We start from the raw sequence: 21646 nt of genomic DNA, 5'->3' as shown, positions 1-21646 counted from the left end.
GGGTGGATGGGGGACCCAGCGCTTGCACAGCGGGTGCTGGGGGTGCTCCCCCCAGCCTGGGTGCCTCCTGTCTCCCTACAGAGCCGTGCCCAGCGTCGGACTGGTTCTCACGAGAGCTGGGGCTCTCCCACCAAGCCTAGGCCCTTCATGGCGGCCGCGTGTCGAGTCACAGCCAGCCTTTCCCCAGCCCCAAGCCTTCTCCAGCTGCCCCCCCAGCAGACGCTCACAGTCTTCCTGACCTTCGCCCCTCCTCATCCTCCCCTCTGGCATTTCCCAGGGCTCTTCCTCCCCACTGTGTCCCCCTAGTGCCATTGGGGGGGGGGGGCTCTGCTGGTCCGGGAAGGTTCATCCCTCGCCTTGTAGGTAAGATAACAGAGCAGGACCCAGGCGAGAACGGCCAAGTTCAGAAGACCCCCCCAGACCCCTCCTGTGCCCCCTGTCCCCTGGGCTGCCCCCCGCAGGGCCCTGCCGCCTCCCCAGCACGGAGGGCGGAGGGGCTGGGACAGCACCGCTGGTCCCAGCCCCCCCGCCCCGGCGGGAGCACCGGGCCAGCCCCCCACCGGTGAAGGTCACGTCGGGGCGGCGGCCGCCCGGCAGAGCCGCGCCGAACCGGGCCCCCCCCGCCTCACCGCCCACCGGCGAGGGGGCGGGCCGCACCGGGGACCCGTAGGGCGGCCATTGGCTGTCGGCGGGGAGGCGGGGAGCGGCGGGGCCGCGGCTGGCTGCAGCGGCGGGCGCGGCGCCCAGAGCGGGCGCGGCGGAGCATCCTCGGGCACCGCGGCCCCGGTGCGGGCCGCCTCCCCCGCAGCCCCCGGCCTCCTATGGGCGGTGCCGGCGCCCCGGCCCCCGCACGCCCGTCCCGCTCGGCGTTAGCATGGGCACGGTGCTCTCCCTCTCCCCCGCCGCCTCCTCGGGCAAGGGCGGCGGCGGCGGGGGGCTACTGGCCGAGAAGGCGCCGGGAAGGGTGCCGGGCAAGGGCGAGAGCCGGCTGAAGCGCCCCAGCGTGCTCATCTCGGCGCTCACCTGGAAGCGGCTGGTGGCCGCCTCGGCCAAGAAGAAGAAGAGCACCAAGAAGGTGACGCCGAAGCCCGGCGGTGGGGCCCCGGGGGGGCCCCCGGGCCAGCCCGACCCGCTGGTGGTGCAGCGCAACCGAGAGAACTTGCGCAAATCGGTGGTGGGGCCGGCCGACGGTGCCAAGCAGGGCCCGCTGGCCGTGCCGGTGCCCACCGTGCCCTCGGCGCCGCAGGAGCTGCACCCGGGCTCCGGGGGGGGCAAGCCGCCCCCGCCGCCGCCGCCGGCCGGCAGCCGCCCCCCCGGCTCCCCGCGCCGCGTCGTAGTGCAGGCGTCCACCGGCGAGCTGCTGCGCTGCTTGGGGGACTTCGTGTGCCGCCGCTGCTACCGGCTGAAGGAGCTGAGCCCCGGCGAGCTCATCTCCTGGTTCCGCAGCGTGGACCGCTCGCTGCTGCTGCAGGGCTGGCAGGACCAGGGCTTCATCACCCCCGCCAACCTGGTGTTCGTCTACCTGCTCTGCCGGGAAGCGCTGCGGGGCGAAGATATCGGGAGCCAGGCCGAGCTGCAGGCCGCCTTCCTCACCTGCCTCTATCTCGCCTACTCCTACATGGGCAACGAGATCTCCTACCCGCTCAAGCCCTTCCTGGTGGAGGGCGACAAGGGCCGCTTCTGGGAGCGCTGCCTGGGCATCATCCAGCGCCTCAGCGCCAAGATGCTGCGAATCAACGCGGACCCGCACTACTTCACGCAACTCTTCCAGGACCTCAAGAGCGAGGGCGAGGGCGGAGACGGGTCCAAGCACTGGACGATCAGCCTGGACCGTTAGGGAGGTACCGGGCCCCCGGCACCGGGGACGGAAGGGGCCGCGCACCGAGGGGCGGGGGAGGCGAAGGACTGCCGGATCCCTCCCCCCCCCGCCATCCTCCTCGCCTTCCCCCCCTCCCCGGCCGTCAGCTCCACGGAGACGCTGCCTGGACCCTCCCTGCTCCGGATCCGGCCGCTCCCCGCCCCCCCCCCCCCCTTCCGCCCCCAGCTGGGGGCTGCGCTCCGGCACACCGAGACGGCGGCGAAGACCGGGGCGGGGGGGGATGCGTGTCCCTCCCGCCTGCGCGATGGGGAGGGGGGGAGGCTGCCGAGGGGCGGTTTCTTTAGAAAAAAAGGGGGGGGGGGGAATGGAGCTGGGGTCCCGGGGGGGTCTCCTGGGTGGTGCGGGGCCCCCGGGCAGAGGGTGCATGTGGAGGAGCCCCCCGCGGCGGGCGGAGCGGGGCCCCGCGGCGCCGGCCCCGCCGCTCTCCGTGGTGCTGGAGCCGCCGCCGCTCCGCAGACAAAGGCGGGGGGGGGGCGCGGGTTTTCGTGTCGTGGGCGCTGCCTCCCCCCCACGGGTGAGGGACACGGACCCCCACCCCGGGCGTGGGCGTCGCTGCTCCTCGCCCCGCGGGAGCTGCCCGCTTGCCCCTTTGTTCGAGCCGCCGGGGGGGGGGGGGGGCGCCCACCCCCCTTCCCCGTGGGTAAACACACCCCCCCCGGTGCGACCCCCGAAATGGGGTCCCGGTGGGGTGAGCGCCCCCCTCCTCCCCCTCTTGGCTTGCTATGGGGAAGGGGGTCTGTGCTAGAGGAGGCCTAGGGAGCCCGGGGGGAGGGGGCCTGCTACTGGGGGGGGGTCCCCTCTCCTCTTGCTTTGCTTCACTGGAGAATAAAGAGGCGGCCTGGACGGGCCTGGTGGTGGCTCCCTGGACTTGCTGGGCTGTGGGGTGCAAGGGGGATTGGGGGGGCACCCCAAGCCCCCAGTAGTGCCCCCTCTCCTCCCCAAGAGGGATTGGGGGGGGGCTGGTTCTCAGAGGGGGTTTACTCCCCGGTGTGAGTTGGGGGTCAGAGTCTCACCCCTGTTGTGCCCAAGGCCAGTCCTGGTCCACCCGAGTGCCCCTTGGCTGCCTGTGAGTTCTCCTGGCCTCCTCCATTCCAGATGGAAATGTCTGATGCCTGTCTGCTGCACTGGATTTAACTAGGATCCCACACCTTATTTTTATTTTCTCCCCCCCCCCCAAGCTACCCCCCCTCCCCTCCTTCCTCCCTCTCTCTGCTCTGCAGGGCCAGGCTCCCTTCCCTGGCAGCAGCAGGCTGTGGGGGCTGTGTTGCTAGCCCGGTTACCAGCCCTGTGCTTCTGCAGACCCCCAGGGAGTGGGGTGGAGAAGGGGAAGGCTTTGCCTTTCTCAGAGCTGGTTGCTACGCTTCAGGCTGCTGAATTTGCCGGGGCTTCTTTAGCAAGATCCACAGCACGCGCTTTCCCATTGGGGTCTGCATCCAGTGCGCCCCAGCCCCTCTGAGCCAGGCTCCCCTCTGCCAGGAAGAGCTGTGCTGGCTCTGCAGGTCATGGAGGGTAAGCTGGATTCTCTCTACCTTTGTGTGCATCAGCAGAGCTGCTAATTAGGCCCAATCTGGCTCATTCAGGCAAAGCTGTGCTGCCAGGAAGACAGCACAGATGTCCCTGTGACGGGGGCTGACCTGGCAGGGTGCTGTGCAAGGCTTTTCTGTGGCTGCGTAAACCCACCCAGACCTGTGCTGCTCCCCTGCTCCCTGGCCCTAATGGGTGCTCTTGTCCCTGCCTTTAGATTGACATTCATCTGACCTTGTGGTGAGCTGGCTGGGCCAAAACATACTCACCACCCACTCCACGTTTGGCCATATCCACATGTTGTGCTGGGGAAGCTGGCAGCTCTCACTTACTCTGGCTTAAACTGGGGTGGAATCGGAACCGTAGAGCTCCTATAGGCATGCTGGGGGAGCCCCATCAGTGTTTTGCAGAGAGGGAAACTGAGGCAGGGGGAGATGAAGCAGCATGCCACAATCCAGCAAGAAGGGTCTGCAGCACCGCAGGGTAACACCCAAGCCGTAGGTGCTGGCTGTCTGCACCCTGAGCTGGGGGTGTTTGTCCAGGGACCCCCTACCCCCGGCCGTGGGGCTTTGTAGGGTCTTGTCTCCAGAGCTGAACAACCTGCTAGCACTGGTGGAGGTTTCCCACCCTGCAGATCCCCTTAGAGACACCCTCAGGGTCCTTCCAGCCTCAAGCCCCAGACTTTTAAAGTGCTTCCAGCTGCAGCGAGGCCATGTCCTTCCCCTCCTCCCTTGTGTTTCATTGATTAAGAGTGCTAGGCCTCATTGGGGGATTTAGGAAGAGCTAATTGCAGACTGGTAATTGAAGACAGCTTGGAGTCTCTGGAAATGTCAAGGAATGAGAGACGAGCTTAGATGCTCCCGTGCATTTAAATATGCAGCGTCGGCTCAGCCGGAGCCTTACTGAGGGGAGAGATGTCTGGTTTTCCCTCCCCCAGAGGACCTTGTACCGCTGCTGGGGGGAGCGGGGCGGGGGGAGCACTAACCTTCCCTTGCCTGGGAGCCTCCTGCTCCCCCCAAGGCAAAGGGGAGGTGGGGGGGGGACACAAGCAGGGGGGTGGGAATGCTCAGACAGGCTTGGGAGCTTGGCGTTTCCCCCTCTCAAAGGTTGTATGCTTTAACTTGCCAGACCCCTGTGCCGCTGCATGATGCCACAGGGATCTGGGCTGAGGAGGCAGCTGTGGGGCAGCAGTGAGGGGATGGATAGAGCTTGTCCCCAGACTTGTGGTCCCTGCAGCCACTCGGTGCTCCCTGAGGAGCAGTGAGAGGCTGAGACCCTCTCAGGAGGGACAGGGAAGGCCCCCTCACTGCCTGCTGCAGGGCTCTGCAGTGTCTGGGGTTGCAGGGATGGGGGATTCACATGGGTTTGGGGCTCAGAGGTGGAGCAGCAGGGCCAAGTAAGGGATCCATCACCACAGGGCCTTGGTGAAGGATCCCAGCTCTTTCCGAGTTTAAAATTCCTCCAGCAGCAGCACATCTCCTCTCTATGCCTCACAGTGGATGCCCCATCTGCTCCACCCCACGTTGCAGCAGGGGAGGTGGGCACAAGCTGCGTGGTGCAGCCTGCAGTGGGTTCAGCCCCTCCTGCCCCAGGGAGGGCTCTTCTCAGGCCATAGCATCCTTCTTTCGCTCCCCAAAGGTGCGTGGGGCTGCTGGAGGCACCCTGGGTGGCAGTGAGTCCACAGGATGCATAGTCACCCGTGAAAGGGGGAGTTTCTGCCCGGAGCTTGTGGAGCAACAGCTCTGTGGGACTCCCCTCGCCCTGCTGCTCCATCTGCAGAGCGAACTCCATGCACTGGACGTGCTGGCCATGGCACTGGGGCATGGGGGAGCGATGGGCGGCTGGAGCAGCCAGCCTGGCAAGCCATGCCTCCTCCTGCTGGACAAACAGCAGGGAAGCTGTGCTCTTGCTATTAAGAGTTGGCAGCATCCCCCAGAGTGACTCGGAGCTGCTTCGTGGGGAGGAAACTGCTCCGGATGATGCAGACCCGGCACCCACGTGGCTGGCAAAGGACCTGCCTCAGCCCAGCTTTCTGCGCAAGCCCTTCTCCGTTCCACTGCAAGGATGACGGATAACATGTTCCTCAAGGCAGATGGAAATGGGAACTCTTCTGCCTCTGTGGGAGCTACTCGGACACTGGCTTCATCACAGCTTCGGGCTGTTGCTGCTCTGCTGAATTGGGGATGACTTGTGGGTGCAGGTTTCTGGTCCCCGCCCTGCTCCATGGCGCTTTGGTCACAGCTGCTGGTGGGATGTCTAGGGGGGGAAGATGTGGACAAAGTGACCCAGGGAGATGGCAGCAAATGGCAGAAAGAGCATGAGGGGTCCGAGACTAAATTGGCTGATGAGATATTTGTACTTAGGGAGGGGCAGGACAGCTGCCACAGGGTCTCAACTGATGGGGGATGGATCCAGACTGGGGTGGGAACCTGCAAGAGGCTTTGAGCTCTGCTTGTACCCAGGGTAGCCCAGTGGCAGGCATGAGACTAAGGGAGGTGGGACAGCAGACGGCTTGGTCCTTGCTGTAGCCGAAACATGGCCTGCGGCATTGCCTGACTGATGGGTATGGGATTGAGGAGCACAGGCTGGGGACAGCTCTGTGCCAAGAAGCTGAGGCAGTTGGAGAAGGGGATCCAGATGCCTTGGAGCCCTGCTGTGATGGTTAATCCTTCTGCCATGGAGCCCGGCAGAGCGGAGTGCCAGGGCTGCCTAGGCTGGGGTGTTACCTCCAGTCCGCTGAGAGCTGAGCATGGAGGTGACCCTGTGCTGTGTCCCCTGCCTGTCTCACGGTCCTGTGTCACCCCTGAGGACCGAGGTCCGTGGGGGACAGCCAGGCAGCACCAAGCTGGGGCCCGGGGCAGTCATGGGGAGCCTGCCCCAGGGAGTGAGTGCCCCCCGGGCTGGACCAGGTGCCGCTCCCTCATCAGAAGTCCTGCATTAGAGCATAATCTGGCATTAGCGCATTAATCCTGTTCTCCCCGCTGCCCAGCCCCTGCCCTCAGCAGAGTCCGGCCCAAGGTCTCTGTGTACAGCTGGGCAGGAGCGGCACCAGGACGCTGCCTCCCCGGCAGCCCTTGCCTGGGCACCAGAGAGCAGGCAGCAGCAGGGGCAAGGTTTGGGGCTCCATGCAGAGCATCCCTGTGTCTGGGGATGGCAGTGAGCAGGGAAGAAACCCAAAGTGCACAAAGCTTTCCCCAGGTGCATCCAGACCTGGGGGAAGAGAAGTCCAGGGCAGGGGGTTTTATGGTGGCAGCGCCGAGTGTGTTGGCAAGGGAGAAACAAGCATTTTTTGGAAGCATCACGGTTGGTTCCTTGGAGGGGCTTCATGAGGGGTTTTGGAGCCTGACTGCCTGCACCTGCGGGCTCCGGCTGAGCCACATTAAGTCACGAAGCGCTTTGCAGGGAGCCAGGCCAAGGGAAGGTGGCGTCTGGAGAGAGGATGTGAGTCAGCAGCTTGGGAGTGGGGGGGCCGAGCGAGGAGCCAGCGCAGCGGGGATGCGGAGAGGAGCAAATTGGTGGGAAATGGGAGAGCTGGAGGGGAGCAGGCTTGGGCAGGGAGGCAGCCCACGTCCCCCAGGGCAGACGTGACCTGGCTGTGCTGCGAAGGCTCTTTCCAGCGCGAGAAACGAAGCAAGTGGTGACGCAGCTCAGCTAAAATAGGAGAGGGGCTACTCCATCCCCCCTCTGATCCCTTACTGTGGGGCTGGGAGGCTTTGGGGGAGTTTGAGGGATCCCTCTGCTATCCTGGCAAGAGGCTGAGGCCAGGGCAGGGCTCAATCCTGCCCTCTTGCTGGCTACACAAAGCAAGAGACAAAGATACAGATTTTTTTTTTTTTTAAGTAGGAAAAAAACCTTCTGCCTTTACTCACAAGGCAGCAGAAGAAGCTCCTGGGCCATGTGCACTGCTCCCTCGTTCTTCCCAGCACAGGCTGAGGCCCTTTGGGATCACATTCCCCCATCTCACCCTGGGCAGGGCACCCGAGGACTCCCCGCAGGTAGGTCTGGAGCCCGTGGGTGCACCAGGCCCATGTACCCTGCTGCCAGCCACCTAGGACGGGCTCCCCACCCAGCTGGTGCACCCCACTGCCAGGGACGGTGCTGGGCACCCCTGGCCAGGGCCAGGGATGATGCTCCGCCAGGAACCGTGCCGGGCTTGGCCCCGCTCGCCCATTGGCAGGATTTTGCTGCAGTCTGCTCCGAGCCGGCGGTTTTGGTGACTGAAGAAAGCAGTGCTGCTGGCGGGCTGGGTCAGACAGGGCTCTGGGGAGGGCGGAGGTTGGTTTGGGTGGGAGGTGATGCTCTGTACCCCACTCTGGTAAGCACAACGTGGGGTGGGGGGGGCTGCTCCGGGTGGGACCTGGGGATGGGAGCATCCTGAGTTGCCATGGTGACACCAGCTGCATCTTCAGGCAAGGCAAGAGCATTGCTGGTGCAGTCCTGCATGGGTGTCCCCCACCTTCCCTCCTGGCTGCCATCCCTGGGGAGCTCAGGGCTGATTCCTGGCTTTTGGGGTGGCACTTTGGGGACAGATCAGGGGGACCGTGCCAGGTGAGCTCAGAGCAGAGTAAAGCAAGCCTTCAGCTGCAGCCTGTTGCATTGAGGGTGTGCAGTGGTCCTCCCTCTCCCCAAAAGGTAATTCCCCCCTTCCCCAGCATGCCTGGCCTCCAATCCAGGAGGGACCTGGATTGCAGGGCTGGGAATGAGGAGGGAACTGGGCTCACATGGGCTTCCCTGGTGCAGGCACTGGCAGAGGGACAGGGGGGATAGGAGCAGGATGTTGGAGGGGAGAGTTCCTAGTGACCCACATCCCTTAATCCATGTCCTGCCCTGCATCATGCAGTTACCCAAGCCCCAAAGCAGGCTCCCCCAGCGGAGGCACGGCCCCCTGCCCCAGCTCTGAGGGAGCCAGCTGTGACCAACCCACCCATTTTGCCCTTGCAAGGCTAAGCTTGGGGCAAGGGGGTGTCTCCAGCCTGAGTGCTGGTTGCATGGGGGTAACTACTCCTTTCCCCACCACTTCACCTCCTGCCGTCCTTGGGGACCAGGCTGTGCAATGCCCAGGGACCCACCAAGTCCCTGCAGCTCCTTCCCCATACACGGGCTCCCTGCTGGCAGCATCAGCCCCCCCCCCCCCCGAAGCCTAAGCCCTCCCCAGAGGAGACAATGACATCAGATCCTTCTCTCTTAAGCTGATTAGGGCAGTGAGGACTCATCTGAGCAGATGCCACCAAGGCCGTGAGAGTGACCAGACGCTGGAGGGATGCAGCGGGGGCAGCATGGACCCCCCAGATTGGGGGGTGCAGGGAGAGGGGCTGGGGGCTGACCGCCCCTCCATGGGCTGGGTAATTGCACAGCACCCCCCTACGCCGCCAATCTGATCCCTGCTGTAAGCCTGGCCCCCAGCCTTGGCACCTTGGACTGCAGATGGGATAGGGAGCACAGCCTCAAGGCGGGGCAGGCAGAGGGCAGCCCCTGAGCCCACACCAGCCACCACGGGCACCAGTGGATCTGTGGGCATGTTCCTGAAGCCGGGCAAGCAGTGCTTCCCTGCTCACCCCTGCATCAATGTCACATGTGAGCCTGGCCCCGCAGCTCTGGACCTGCCCGCTCCTGGCACAGCGCAGCCCAGCAGGGACGCTCGCTGCAGGATCAGGCTGCGCTGGGCCCAGTGCATTGCCCCAAGCTGGTTGCACAGGGCCCTGTGGGTCATGAGAGATCTGGCTCCTGACAGACCAGATTCCCCTGGATGATGGCAAGGTGGCAGACATCCCACCAGGCCAACTGCATCTCCTCTTTGCCTCCAGCTGCTACATCCCCTTGCCAGCCTGGGAACAGGGTATATGGCTTCTGTGGAGGGGTGTCTCAAGAAGCCCAGAGGTTTCCAGCTCTGCCCTATCTCTTGGGTGCTGTAAGAGCCAGAGATGATTCCTGGAGAAAAGGTGATGCAGCAGGGTGTCTGCATCCTCCCCACCCCAGCCCTGCAGGTGCTCTGGCTTGAATGGGAAGGGATTTGCTGGGTGGTTTCCCCTCTTACCAGCCCACTGCAGACGTGAGAGGACACAGGTCACAGCACCTCTCTGTTTTATTGAAGACCAATCCCTCCCCCCAGCCAGCGCAGAGCCCAGCACGCCCAGCTCTTCTGCATCCACTGGGCCAGAGTCCTGCTCCGGACAATGGGGGCACGTCCTTGGACCCGGGGGGAGAAACCCAGGGCTGCCCCTCGGTGCCCAGGGCTCCCAGCCCTGCTGTCTTCCCTCCTCCTGCTCCACCTCCCACCCAGCCTTGTCCCTGGGGATGTCCCCACCCGTGGAGGGTGTCTCACCAAGCCCTGCATGCAAGGGGCTAAAGCCACAGTAAAACTGGAGCATTAAACTTGGAAGTGGTCAGCAGGACATGGGCTCATGTGCAGGGTGTCGGGGACTGTCCCGCTCTGTGGCATCGTCCTTGGGCACTGGGGAGAAGGCAGAGTTACAGGGGCCAGGCTCTGCTGCCTCTGGGGTCTGGCCTTGCCCTGAGGGCTGGCAGTGCCCCCCACACCTGCCCCGGGCACCTCCAACCCCAGAGCCTTCCCCTGGACAGGAGTTGACCCATGAAGGGCATCTGCTCTCCAGACCAAAGCTTCTCCTGAGGTCTGGAGGAAGCCACCATCAGCAGGAGGTGTAGGAGGGATGAAGGAAAGGAAAGCTTTGGAGACAAAGGTGGGGGACCAAGGAGCAGCAAGAAGGGTCCCCTTTCCCTGCTCCTGCCCAGTGGGCCCCTCACCCATGGACAGAGCTGCCCTGGGGCCCCAGCTCCTGCTCCTCTCTGCAGGGAAAGGGGAGGGCAGGCACAGGCTGAGGGCAGAGCTAAGGACGTTTATGGGGTGGGTGGCATGTTGCAAAGGAAAGGGGGGGCACGGTCCCTGCCAGGAGGAGAACCCATGGTCTTTTCTTCCATTCACACCCTGCTTTAGGTATCTGCATCCATTCCCAGTATCATGGATCCCTCCTCACCCTAAATTTAGATGGCTTCTCTCCTCCAGCCACCCACATCAGGGAACCAACCCAGCTACCCTGCAAACACCCCTTTCCCCCCCACGTCACTCTCCAAATCTAAAAGGGGACAACCGAGAGCAGGGCATGATCCCACCCCCCACCCCTCCCTGCCGAGCTCCCCAGCTCCACAGCCCCACGCTGCCAGGGACGGGGAGGTCCGCCTGGCACGGCCGAGCCTCTAATGGTAATGGTTGTTCATGTTGTTGAGGTGGGAGGCTGCCATGGCGCTGAATGGGGCAGAGGGCTGGAGCCCGTGCCCAGGATAGAGGGACGGGCTGGAGCCAGGCCAGTAGGAGAAGCCGGCTGGCGTCACCCCCGAGGTCATGAGGTTGAGTTTGGAGATGCCTGAGAAGGGCAGCGGGGCCAGGTTGCCCTGAAATTTGTAGAGGGTGTGATCGGGGGCGGCCGGCTGGCACACCTGCGCCAGCCCGTGGAAGTCGAACTTGTAGGCGTAGCGCTTGCCGTGGACCTTGGTCATGATGTTCTTGTCGTAGTAGTAGCGTAGCGCCCGGCTCAGCTTGTCGTAATTCATGTTGGGTTTGCTCTTCCGCTCGCCCCAGCGCCGTGCCACCTCGTCGGGGTCGATCAGCTTGAACTCCCCGTTCGTGCCTTCCCAGGCGATGCAGTTCAGGTTGGCCCGGTCCGAGAGCAGCTCCAGCAGGAACTGCCACAGCTGGATCTGCCCGCTGCCTGCAAGGCCGGGGCCCAGAGAGGTTAAAGCTCCCTCTCAGAGCACAAGGAGCAGAGCAGGATGTGCCCCAGTCTCCTTGACCTCCTGCTATGTTGCCCCATCCTGGACCCAGGTTTCAGATGCACCTCATTGCATCTTCCCTGCTCTAGAGACACAGAAGATGGTAATGAGGTCATGCAGCATCCCTACCCTGTCCTGCCCCCCAAGCAAGAGGAGGAGAAGATGCCCTTGCACCTCAGGATAGGGGTAGGAGGGCTCAGAGGCCAACACGGGCTGCAGTGGGTCTGGATCCAGGCTCCCCACATCTCTCCCGCCCTCATTCACGCCCCACTGAAGGTGAATACCTGCTGATTTGCTTTGGCATGAGAATCTCGTCTGGTTCTTTGATCTGCAGCCCCAAGAAGGAGGTATCTTGGCGGTACTCACATCTATCCCAGCACCAGTATTCCCCACTGCCACCTCTGCTTGAAACTGGGCTGGTGTCACAGCACAGCCCCTGCCCATCCCTAGGGGCGCTGTGCCCTGCAAGGATGTCTCCATGGTGAGCTGAAGTCGGGGTGCAACACTGCTCTGACCTGCACCCCTGGCAGGCACAGGCAGGTATAGGGGAAGGAGAGACCAGGACAGGGCAGAACCTGCTGTGGCTTTGAATCAGGCACCAGTGTTCCTTATTTCCAGCGGAAAACTGTCCTCTCTGAGCCATGGCCATTGCACCCGCAGCTTGCACTGAGGAGCACCCTTGGTGGGTGCCCAAGATGCCCCTGTGCCAGGCTGTGCACACACAGGAGCCTGGCACCCCTGGACATGCCCATGGTGAGGCACAAGGACTGGCTCCACTGAGTCTGGCCAGAGGTGAGGAGAGGAGAGGGTCCCTGGACACTGGGGTGACGAGCAGTCCCACCTCTGGGACCCAGCCACCCTGCAGAGGAGCCCTGCGCTTACCTAGACCCCCCCACTCCCTCCCAAGCAGCACCCCCTGCACACCCCTGCTCCCGACCCCAGCCCTTGCAGCACAGGCTCTTCCCAGAGCAGAGCCTTTGCACTTCATCCTCCTCCCTGTGCTTTTCTGCCACTGTTTTGCCTAAAGGTGCTTGGGTCCCATATAGCGGTTTAGCACCCACGACACCTGCAGCAGGCAGTCCCACAGCTCAGCGACGTTTCCCACAAAGAACCACCTTGTCCTGCTTGCTTCACACCCACCTATTTTATCTGGTGCCCTCAATTCTTGCTCTGGAAGAAGCAAGGAATGGCCATTCCCCATCCATCTCCATTCCACCAAACCTTGCTCAGACATCCCGAGCCAGGCAGACGAGCCCAGGTCTTTCCAAGGTGTTGTATTTCCAAATCCCCCATCCTGGTACCGAGGTGGGGGATCTCTCCTCTCTAGGGTACATCCGCAGCCCTCGCCTCTTCCCCATCCCCGCAGCTCCCACCCTGGGCTCCTGCTATCCCCCACCCACGGGGTTCCCCACCGTGCAAGGAGGTGTTGGGGGGGGGTGCAGCTGGGTGGGATGGTGAGGTTCAATCCTGCCTGCCGCAGGGTGCTATGCTGCAGCACCCAGCAGATCCTTGAGGAAAGCTCCAGGAATCCAAAAAGGTCCTTCTCAATGCAGCGCAGCGCGCAGAGGATGGCTAGGGCAGAGTCCGAAGAGCAGAGGCAAAACGGCCCCTCCCGGTCCCAACTTTGCCCCCCCTCACACTCCTAAACCAGGGCTCCCCTTTTCCTGCTCAGACCACCCCCTGACCCCTGTCTCCTTGCCAGGCAGGCAAGCTACATGGCCCAAACACCGCAGCGCTGGCCCCATGTCCGCCCGATGACCAGCCCTGCTGCGCTCCCCAGCAGGTTCCAGGCTGCTCCCTGGCCAGCCCATGGCCGATCCCCGGGATCCCTGGATGGCTTTACCCAGATGGATGGCTCTGGCTCCCGGGGACCCACCATCTCCCAGCCGACCCACGCCCCCAGTCCTGCACCGGCAGCTCCCTCCCGGGTGGTATCTCACCTCATTCCCCTGCTCCGAGGTCCCCCTAGCCCGGATTAGCCCCCCCAGCTCCTGGGCTGGCTGGCAGCTCCCTCCCCGTCGGATGTCCTCGAAGCACCTGGGGGAGCCGAGCTGGGACCCCACACCCCATTGCAGGGTGCTGGGGGGCTGGGCGCAGTGGGCACCCTGCTCCCCTCCGCCGCAACATGACAGTGGCTCCCAGCTGTCGGGGCTCGGCCACTCTCCCGGTGGGATTTGGCAGTGGGATGCTCCCAGCCCAAGCTGCCCGCAGCAGCAGGGAGCGGGGCTCCGCAGTGCCAGGAACGGGTCCCCAAGGGCTGCGGGACAGGGGAGGGTGTATGTGCCCCGGGGGGTCCCTGCTCCCCAGCCCCCAGGGAAGGGGCAGCGGTGCTCTTACCTTTCTGCACGCCCGGGCTGAGGGACCCCCACGCCTGGCTCTTGCCGTCTTTGAACAAAGTTTCCCCGACGGGATCTGGGGGGGGAAAAAGGGGCGCGGGTGGGGGTGCGGGGGGGGGGCTGGGGCCAGGCGGGACCGCGACCCCCTGGCGCCCACCCGCGGGCAGCCTCCCCGCAGCCCCCGGCCGCTCCCCCTCGCCTGCCCCGCCGCCGCGACGAAGCCAGGAAACGCGTCCAGGAAAAAGGAAATCCGATTTCCGACGGAGCCGGGGAAGCTTTTAAATAGGAATAGAAAATCCCACAGGCTGGGGTAGGGAGGAGAGAGGGAGAGAGGGAGAGAGCTGCGGGGCAGGGGGAGAGGGAGAGGAGGCGGGTGGAGTGGAAGGACGGGTGGCAGGAGCGGCGGGTGGAAAGGACAGGTGTCGGTGTTCGGGGAGTGGATGGCTGGGGAAAGGAGCGATAGATGGAGAAGTGGATGAAAGGAAGGAGAGATGGGTGGGTGGATGGAAGGACAGAAGGGAGGATGGGTGGATGGATGGGCAGATGGGGGGAAGGATAAGAAGAAGGAGGGAAGGAAGGGCAAGCGGTGGAAGGATGGCAGGAAGGGCAGGTAATGGGTAAGACGGTGGAAGAACGGGCTGATGGAAGGGACAGAGGGTAGATGGAGGGGATGGCTGGTAGCGGGGACAGAAAGAGGGATGGAGGGACAGGTGGGTGGGGTGGAAAGATGGATGGAAGCGCAGGGGAAGGGTGGGTGGGTAGAAGGATGGGTTGGAAGGACAGAAGGGTGGATGGAGGGATGGAAGGACGGGGACGGTGGGCGGATGAAGGATGGAAGGGAGGACGGGCGTGCAGGCTTGGAAGTCTGCGAGGGCGGCTGTAAGGAAGGAGGAAGGGATGGTTGGGGGGCTGGAGGGCAGGAAGGGAGGATGGACAGAGGGAGAGGAGAAGGCAGGTTGGGCGCTGGAGGGAGACGGGGCAGAGAGGGGCCGCGGGGCAGCGGCGGGGCAGGCGGGCGGGGGCCGGGGTGCTGTGCGGTGCAGGGCGCTGCGGCGGGGCAGCAGCCGGGGGGGTCCGCCCGTACCTGGCAGGTACATGTTGAGCAGCAGGGGCACCGCTCCGGCGCCGTGTCTCATGGCAGCTGTGGGGGCGGCCCGCGGGCTGCATGTTTTAATATTCCTGCCCCTATTATTATTATTATTATTCCACTTTATCAGAGAGCAGCTGATGGCGAATAAATGGCAGCGGGATGGGCAGGGGACGGGCAGGGGCCGGGGGAGGCGGGGGTGGGGGGAGTTTCCAGGCAACTCGCAGGGGCTCGGGGCCCGGCTCCAGCAATTTCCTCCGCTGTAATTAAAGCGGGCGCTGCCCCCCCCCCGCTATCGGGTCCGCATCAGACTTTAATCACGGCCGCGGGTTTCTATGGAGAGCGGCTCGGGCCGCTTCCTGCCTCTTCCGCCTCCTTAACTCTTCGCAAACACGGCGCTGCCATCCCAGCTGGAAGCGGGGCTCGGACACTGCCTGGAGACTGCCTGGGCCTGGCCTCCCACCACCGCCACCAGCATCCCGCTCCCCGACCCGCGCGGCCACCAGCGTCCCGCTCCCCAACCCGCACGGCCGGCCTCACCTGGGCCCTCCGCATCTCACCGTACGGCATCGTCCCGCCTGCCTCTGTCCCTCCGAGACACCCATGCTGCTGGCTGTGGGGCTCCCTGCCTGCCCCTTCCCCAGCTCCAGGGTCCTCAGCACAGTCCTGGGGTCCCCTTGCAGGTCCCGGAGCCCTGGGGTGGGTCAGTTTTGTCCGTACCACATCCCTCCAGCTCCAGGACCCCGATGCTGAGGTCCCTTTACATTGCCCAGAGCTCCAGGGTCGGTAAGTGCACCTCCAGCGGTTGGCACCAGGACATACCACAGCTCTGCCACCTCCCTGGCTTCTCCCTGCCTCGGGGAGGGTTAAGCCTGTGACCATCCTGGGGTCCTCAGCCCTGTCCCGATCTCTTGCCCATCTTTATTAGGACCTGTAGAAGCTGGGTGACCCCCAACACCCACCCAAACCCGCATGGCCCCATCTCCACCAGCTTGTCCTGGGTAGCCCTGGGTGTGGTGAAGATGGGGGAGCCAATTCAGGGAGAAACTTGTAACAGGGAAAGGGTCTGGGGTGATCTTGGCTCCCAAAAGACACATCTGGCCAGGTTTTTCCCCATCACCCATGGCTCCAGCTGCTACATGCAGCTGCGGGGTGTCGGCCGTGGGTCTGCTCTTGGCTGCGGGGACAGAGCCATCAAAGATGACCCCCGGCTTAGAGCGGACCCTGCACTGGCACCCACAGCTTGACGCAGCCAGGCAGTGTGGCAGCAGTGGGCACCAACTCTTCTCCACGAGTCCAATGGCATACAGCCAAGCTGCCCATCAGCCCATGACCTCTCCTGCGGCGTTCCATTGATGTCTAGTAAAAGGATGAGCTCTCACGCCGGACTTTTAGCCAAATTTTTTGAAAGTGATCATCATGAGATGTGAATCCCATGGAAACCAGGACACAGCCATGCCAGACCCATGGTTCTTATTTATACTGCGGCCAAAATGTGCCCTGCGTAAGAAGAAGCTGCAGCCCACGGGGAGCAACGCTCAGCTGGGGTGCCACAGCCCAGCCAGGCTGATGGCTCCTCCTGGGTGGGAGTGTCCAAAGGGTTTGGGAAACAGGGTCCCACGGGTGCTGAGTTGGGTTCTGGGTGCTCCACCCCTGCTGCACATCTCCATGGGGGACAGAGAGCAGATGATGTCAGGGGGGAGCCATGAGCAGAGCCCACGGTACTCCCCCCCCAGTTTCCCACCAATCCTGTTTGGATGTAACAGCCCTTAAAAAGTTTCTCTTCCCCCAGCTTGTCCCCCGAGCTCCCCTGAACCCTGCAGCGGGGTGTCCCAGCTCTGTACAGCCCAACAGCCCCCCATCCCTCTCCTCCCCAGCCCCCTCCCCAGTGCAGCTCTCCCAGCAGCGGCTCCGCAGCCTCCCAGACTTGCTTTCGCTGCCTGAGTCACTGGAACAAACCGCAGGCAACGGAAAACAAGCCCCGGAGACAGCGGGGTGAGGTGGGGAGGGGGCCAGACCCACCGAGCCCCTCTAACCCCCCCGGCAGCCCCAGTGACCAGGACCCTGCTGCAGCAAACCTGCATCGTGGAGGGCATGGAGTGGGGGGGCCCGGGCTGGGGGGACCCCGCATCAGCCTGGAGTGGGGGGAATGGTTTGGGATCAGCCTGAGAAGCAGGGTTAGGGCTGCGGGAGCTGGAGATAGGGGGCTGTGAGGGGCACTGGGGATGGGGACCCCTGGGTCCCTGGGAAAGCCAGTGGGTAGGGGGGCTTACAGGGGGGTGTGAGGGGCCTGGGGGCTTTGGGCAGCCTGGGAGGTGAGGGGTGCAGAGGGGCAGGGAGTGTGGGGTCCCAGGGGCTGGGGAGCCCTGTGCCCATGCAGAGCTTTGGGGACCTGAGTGATGTGACCCCAGGTTCATGAGGGAGCTGGGACACGGGGGTGCTGGGGCAGACCCACAGGATGGGTGGGCAGGGTACACGAGGAATCCAGGGAACAGGGGCCCACGTCCATGGGGGAGCCAGGGGATGGGTCTTCGGGTCCAGGGGGGATCTGGGAGATGCGGGTTCGGGTCTGTGGGGCTCCATGTGGAACACCCAGCTGGCAGCAGCAGAAGGTCCCTCTGGTTGCAAGCAGGCAGTTTGCCCCCCACCCCCCAAACCCAGCGCTCTCCCCCCACCCCAGGATGGAGCAATAAAGACCCCACATTTTGCTGTGACCCCCACAGCTCCCCACCCGCCCCCAACATTGCAGCCCTATGTGCAGGTGCCCAGGACAACTTCACCTGTGTGCGGGCGACGTGGAGCAGAGCCGAGCTGACGTGGCCTTGGGCTGGCTGCAGCCTGGCCGGGTGTGCAGGAATGTGTTTGTGCAGGGGGAGAGGCTGGCTGCCGTGGGGCCGTGGCGGGGTGGGGCCAGCGGGGACACGGAGGGGGCAAGGGAGGGCTGGGGTGCACCCCGCAACAGGGACACCCTGCGGGATGGGGATGCACAAGGTGCTGGGGCGCTTGCACGGGCGCAAGGGGAGAGGGGATGTGCATGGGCACGCTTGCGTGCACACTCGTGTGCAAGCTCACGCGTGCAGCACACCTGCTCACACACACGCCAGGGCTGGGTCTCTGTGCAGCCCTGGGTGCAGGGCGTGCACTCACCAGTCCTTCCCAGTCTCCCAGAACCCTTTTGGGGCACCCACAGCCCGAAGGCCAGGTGTGCTTACAGCAGGATGGGCATCCAGGGATCCAGGTGTCCGAGCCACCCAGCACTGTTCCACCGTCCTGTGGCTTTAAAGGGGATGTCCTGGGCGCGGGGAGCACCTCGGGACCGGAGGCCCGCGCCCCAGGAGGGCGCAGGGTGCCGGAGCAGGATGGAAGAGGAGGAGGAGGCCGGGAAAGGGTGCTGGAGGAGGAGGAGGAAGCTGGGTGGTGCTCCCGGTGTGCCCGGGCGGAGCCGGAGCCGGATGCTGGCACGGATGTGCTGGCGGGGCCAGGCTGGGGGTGGGGGACCTGGACCCTAAGGGTGCTGGGAGCAGTGAGCTGGGCCCCCTGCCAGCTGTGGGACATTGCCCCGAGGACCTCTTGCCCGTCCCTTGCACCCCACACGACCCCTGTACGCCTGCTCTATAAGCCAGGGCCCCAGTGCCCCAGCTGCGGCCATCCCATTTGTGGCAGACATCCCACAGGAGGACCCCAACGCTCCTCCTCCTCCCCAGGCCCACAGCGGACAGGGACCCCCCTCTCTCTTCCAAACCGGGGTGCAGAGAAAGGGGACCTCGTGTTCACAGGCTTTGTAGCAATCACCTTCCCTGGCGCTGAGCCTGGGAGGAGGACCCAGGGCACAACGCCCCTGCATAGCCCGTCCCGGCTCCAGCCCCTTCTTTGCCCAGTAAGTCCAGTAAGTTCCCAGTAATTTCCCATTTCCCCAGCCGGAGTATCATGGGGATGGGAACCATTCTGCATCCCCTCTAGCGGCTGTGCACGGACCACAGGTGAGGTGCAGAGACCTCAGCCCAGGGTGGAGGTGGCCACGGGTCCAAAACAACCTCGGGAAGGGAAACCCCTTCCAGCTGCTGGGAGCTGGGGACAGCAGGGCTGGGGCAGACACCCTGCCTCCCACCCTACAGGGGGGACCCCGGGCCTGGCAGCCCCCCGAGGAGCAGAGGCAGGAGCACCCTTTTTTTTTGACAAATGCCTTTATTTGCTACCGGATAGAGGTCTATTGCACGGCAGCCCGGAGGCTGCGGGGCGTGCAGCCCTGCCCCTGCTCAGTGCTGGACGCGGCGGATGGATTGGATCTGGTTGGTGTGGGCCTGGCTGCTGTATTCGTTGTACTTCTTGAACTCGCCGTTCTGTCTGTCCCGCTCCAGCACGTACTGGTAGCCCCTGTATCCTGGGTACTGGTATGCCACCCACCTGCAGGCAGACCCCTGGCTCAGAGGCCTGGGCCAAATCCCCCCCTCCGATCCCCTCCCATCCCATCCTGTCTCATCCCGTCCCATCCCATCCCATCCCATCCCATCCCATCCCATCCCATCCCTCTGCTTGCCCTGGGAGGGGAGGGACAGAAAACATCCCACAGCTTGGATTTTCAAGGGAAGGGGAGCAGGCAGGCACCCCTCTTTTTGGGGGTCCCGCTTTCCCATCCCTGGGTCTATGCAGGAGGGAGGTGCTTGCCAAACCCCTGCTCTCGGCCTCCGCCAGCCCCCCGGACTCACGCTCCAGCGTTCACTTTGATGGATGCCACCTCCTTGTTGCCCCAGCCCATGGCCTGCAGCGAGGGGTAGTCGTCGCTCAGCTCAAACTTGTGCCCCTGGAAGTTCTCCGCCTCGTAGAGGATGACTTTGCTGTCGTTGTGGTTCTGCATAGGGAGAGAGCTGGGGGTCAGCGGGGATGGGGTGGCTTGCGCAGGGATAGGGGATGTGGCATCAGGGGGACACAAGGCACCATGGGAGGCCTGGGACCATGTCCAGCTTTGGTGCAAGGCATGGGGAGGTCCTTCAGCCTGGCACCCCCTCAGCGGGACACCCCAGGGCTGCCCAGAGGATGCGGCTCCCATGTCCCTGTGGTCCCAATGCACAGCTGCCAGTGAGGATGACAGCGGCCACATCCTCTGCACCCACACGGGCTCCTGCCCTCAGCATCCTGCACGCTGCAGGAGGGTTGCAGGGCAAGGCAGGCTGCTGAGAGCAGCTCTGTGGGGCTTTGCTGGGTGCTGGGCACTGAGGGGTTAATTGCTGGGACACTGAGCGATGCGGCACTGTCCCCCGTGCCCAGCCCCCACGCGCATCTATCTGCACCGAGGAGCAGTCCTGCCAGTAAGGAGTGATCTTATCGCATCCCCTTTATTAAAGCCCAAGCATATCTGCCTGGTGATTATTAAAAGTTGGGGGGGGACCCCCCGCTCGGAGGCACAGACGTGCCGCTATTGCGAGCACCAGTGTCTCTGCAGATGAAGTGATAGAGGCTGCATCTGCCTGCGCACGGCTCGGGTACCCCAGGCAGGCGGGGGGACGGACCCCGCACCCCAAGCATCCCTGCGGTCCTGCCGGCCCCTCTCTGCTCACCCCATCACCCATCTGGGGTGGCAGCACAAGGCCTGGGGACCCAAACCTGGGAGGTGGTTCTCTAATGCACAAAGCAGAAGGAACTGGGACAGTGTTTCAGCCTAAATTTTAGCCCTAAAGAGCATCCCAGGATCCTGGCAGGGAGGCAGGAGCCAGTGGGCGCAGCCACCCTTCCACCCCATGGCACCTCCGTGCGTGCCTCACCCCCCCATCCCACGTCCCATGTAACCCATCCTCCTGTCTGTCCCTCATCTCCCTCCATGCTGGGCTGTCAGGGGGAGGCTCTGCCTGCCCCGAACGCACGGCGGTGGTGTCCCCGAAACTCACCGCACACTTGACGGGCCGGAAGGAGAGGAGGTGCTCGGTCCGGTAGCCACTGTTCCCGCTCCAGGCCTCCCACCGGGGATAGTCACCCTTCTCCAGGATAAACTGCTGCCCCTGGTACTCGGGGTACTCGAAGCCCACCCAGCTGGAGGGGAGAGGAGGAAAGCCCTCAGGGATGCGCGACACAGCCCCCGGCCTCAGCCCAGGGCTGGCTTCTCCCTCCCGCGCAGGGGATGAAGATGTCCTGGCAGGGTGCGGGTCTGTCATGGAGGTCGGGGTCCTTCCTAGCAGCAAAAATCCCTTTTGAGAGTGGGACCGCTCTCCCCAGGGCCACACCATTGCCTCTGACCCACGCCTCGGCTTGGCAGGGTCTCCCTGCTTTGTAGGTGGGGAAACTGAGGCACCATGCAAGGAGCGCAGGGAGGGCGGTCGCACAATGAGGCTGTGTCGGAGCCGAGGAAGGACCTGGGTGTCCCGGCTCCCCGACAGTCCCCTGGGAGCAGCGGGTTTGCCGGAGCGAGGTGCACGGGGCTGGCGGGGCACTTACGGGCCAGACTCCACCTTGATGGAGCGGATCTTGCGGAAGCCGCGCTCCATGATGCTGGGGCACTCCATGAGGAACTCACAGCGCTTGCCCTGGAAGCTCTCCTCCTCCCACACCGTGATCTTGTACTGCCCCAGGGTGTCCATGGCTTCGCTGCTGGTCATGCGGGTCGCTCGGCTGCTGGCAGAGCCCCACGCATCACCCTGGGCAGGTGTCCACCATCAGCCCCCCGCCACCCTGCTGCTTGCCACCCAGCCTGTGCTGCCCTCGCACATCCCGAGCCACCGGCCCCTCGCCCTCCCAGGCTGGCACAGGGGATTCCCCTTCCCTTGGTGCTGGGGGATCTCTGTCTGGGGACCCCCAAGTTCCAGGGGGCACTTGCAATGCCCCATCTCTCCATGTGATGTACCCGGGGCTGCCTCAGTTTCTCTGCTCCCAAGCTCCCTGCGATGGCTCCTGGGGTGGACTGGGCGCGGTGGCACTGTACCCAGTGCAGGGGGGGGCAGGAGTGACCCCGATTCAGACATGGGTGTGGGGTGCAGCCCTGGGGCAGAGCAGCCCGGCTCTTGCAAAGATGGGTGCCAGCATCCCTCCTGCCCACACAGGGTACCC

At 64.2% G+C, this 21646-nt stretch overlaps 3 protein-coding genes across 3 annotated transcripts; 1 reads left to right on the top strand and 2 right to left on the bottom strand.

Moving 5' to 3' along the window:
- Positions 1-874: 874 nt before the first annotated feature.
- On the top strand, positions 875-1837 carry CDK5R2 (cyclin dependent kinase 5 regulatory subunit 2; the record flags this gene model as incomplete). The annotated part of the gene is made up of 1 exon (XM_082311909.1): positions 875-1837. The coding sequence occupies one exon, from the start codon at positions 875-877 to the stop codon at positions 1835-1837; it is 963 nt and encodes a 320-aa protein (XP_082168035.1).
- An 8737-nt stretch (positions 1838-10574) lies between these two features.
- On the bottom strand, positions 10575-15181 carry FEV (FEV transcription factor, ETS family member; the record flags this gene model as incomplete). Its single annotated transcript, XM_082311473.1, has 3 exons — positions 10575-11127; positions 13526-13644; positions 15177-15181. The coding sequence occupies 3 exons, from the start codon at positions 15179-15181 to the stop codon at positions 10616-10618; spliced, it is 636 nt and encodes a 211-aa protein (XP_082167599.1). The 3' UTR covers positions 10575-10615.
- Positions 15182-18867: 3686 nt separating this feature from the next.
- Positions 18868-21198, bottom strand: CRYBA2 (crystallin beta A2; the record flags this gene model as incomplete). Its single annotated transcript, XM_082313267.1, has 4 exons — positions 18868-19015; positions 19318-19460; positions 20494-20635; positions 21038-21198. 4 exons carry the CDS (start codon positions 21196-21198, stop codon positions 18868-18870), a joined length of 594 nt encoding a protein of 197 aa, XP_082169393.1.
- Positions 21199-21646: the final 448 nt, after the last annotated feature.

This window comes from Platalea leucorodia (genome assembly GCF_965183815.1).
Source record: "Platalea leucorodia genome assembly, chromosome: 5".
NCBI lineage: Eukaryota > Metazoa > Chordata > Aves > Pelecaniformes > Threskiornithidae > Platalea > Platalea leucorodia.
The sequence above is the reverse complement of the archived record's forward strand: the minus strand, read 5'-3'. Positions and strand labels throughout refer to the sequence as shown.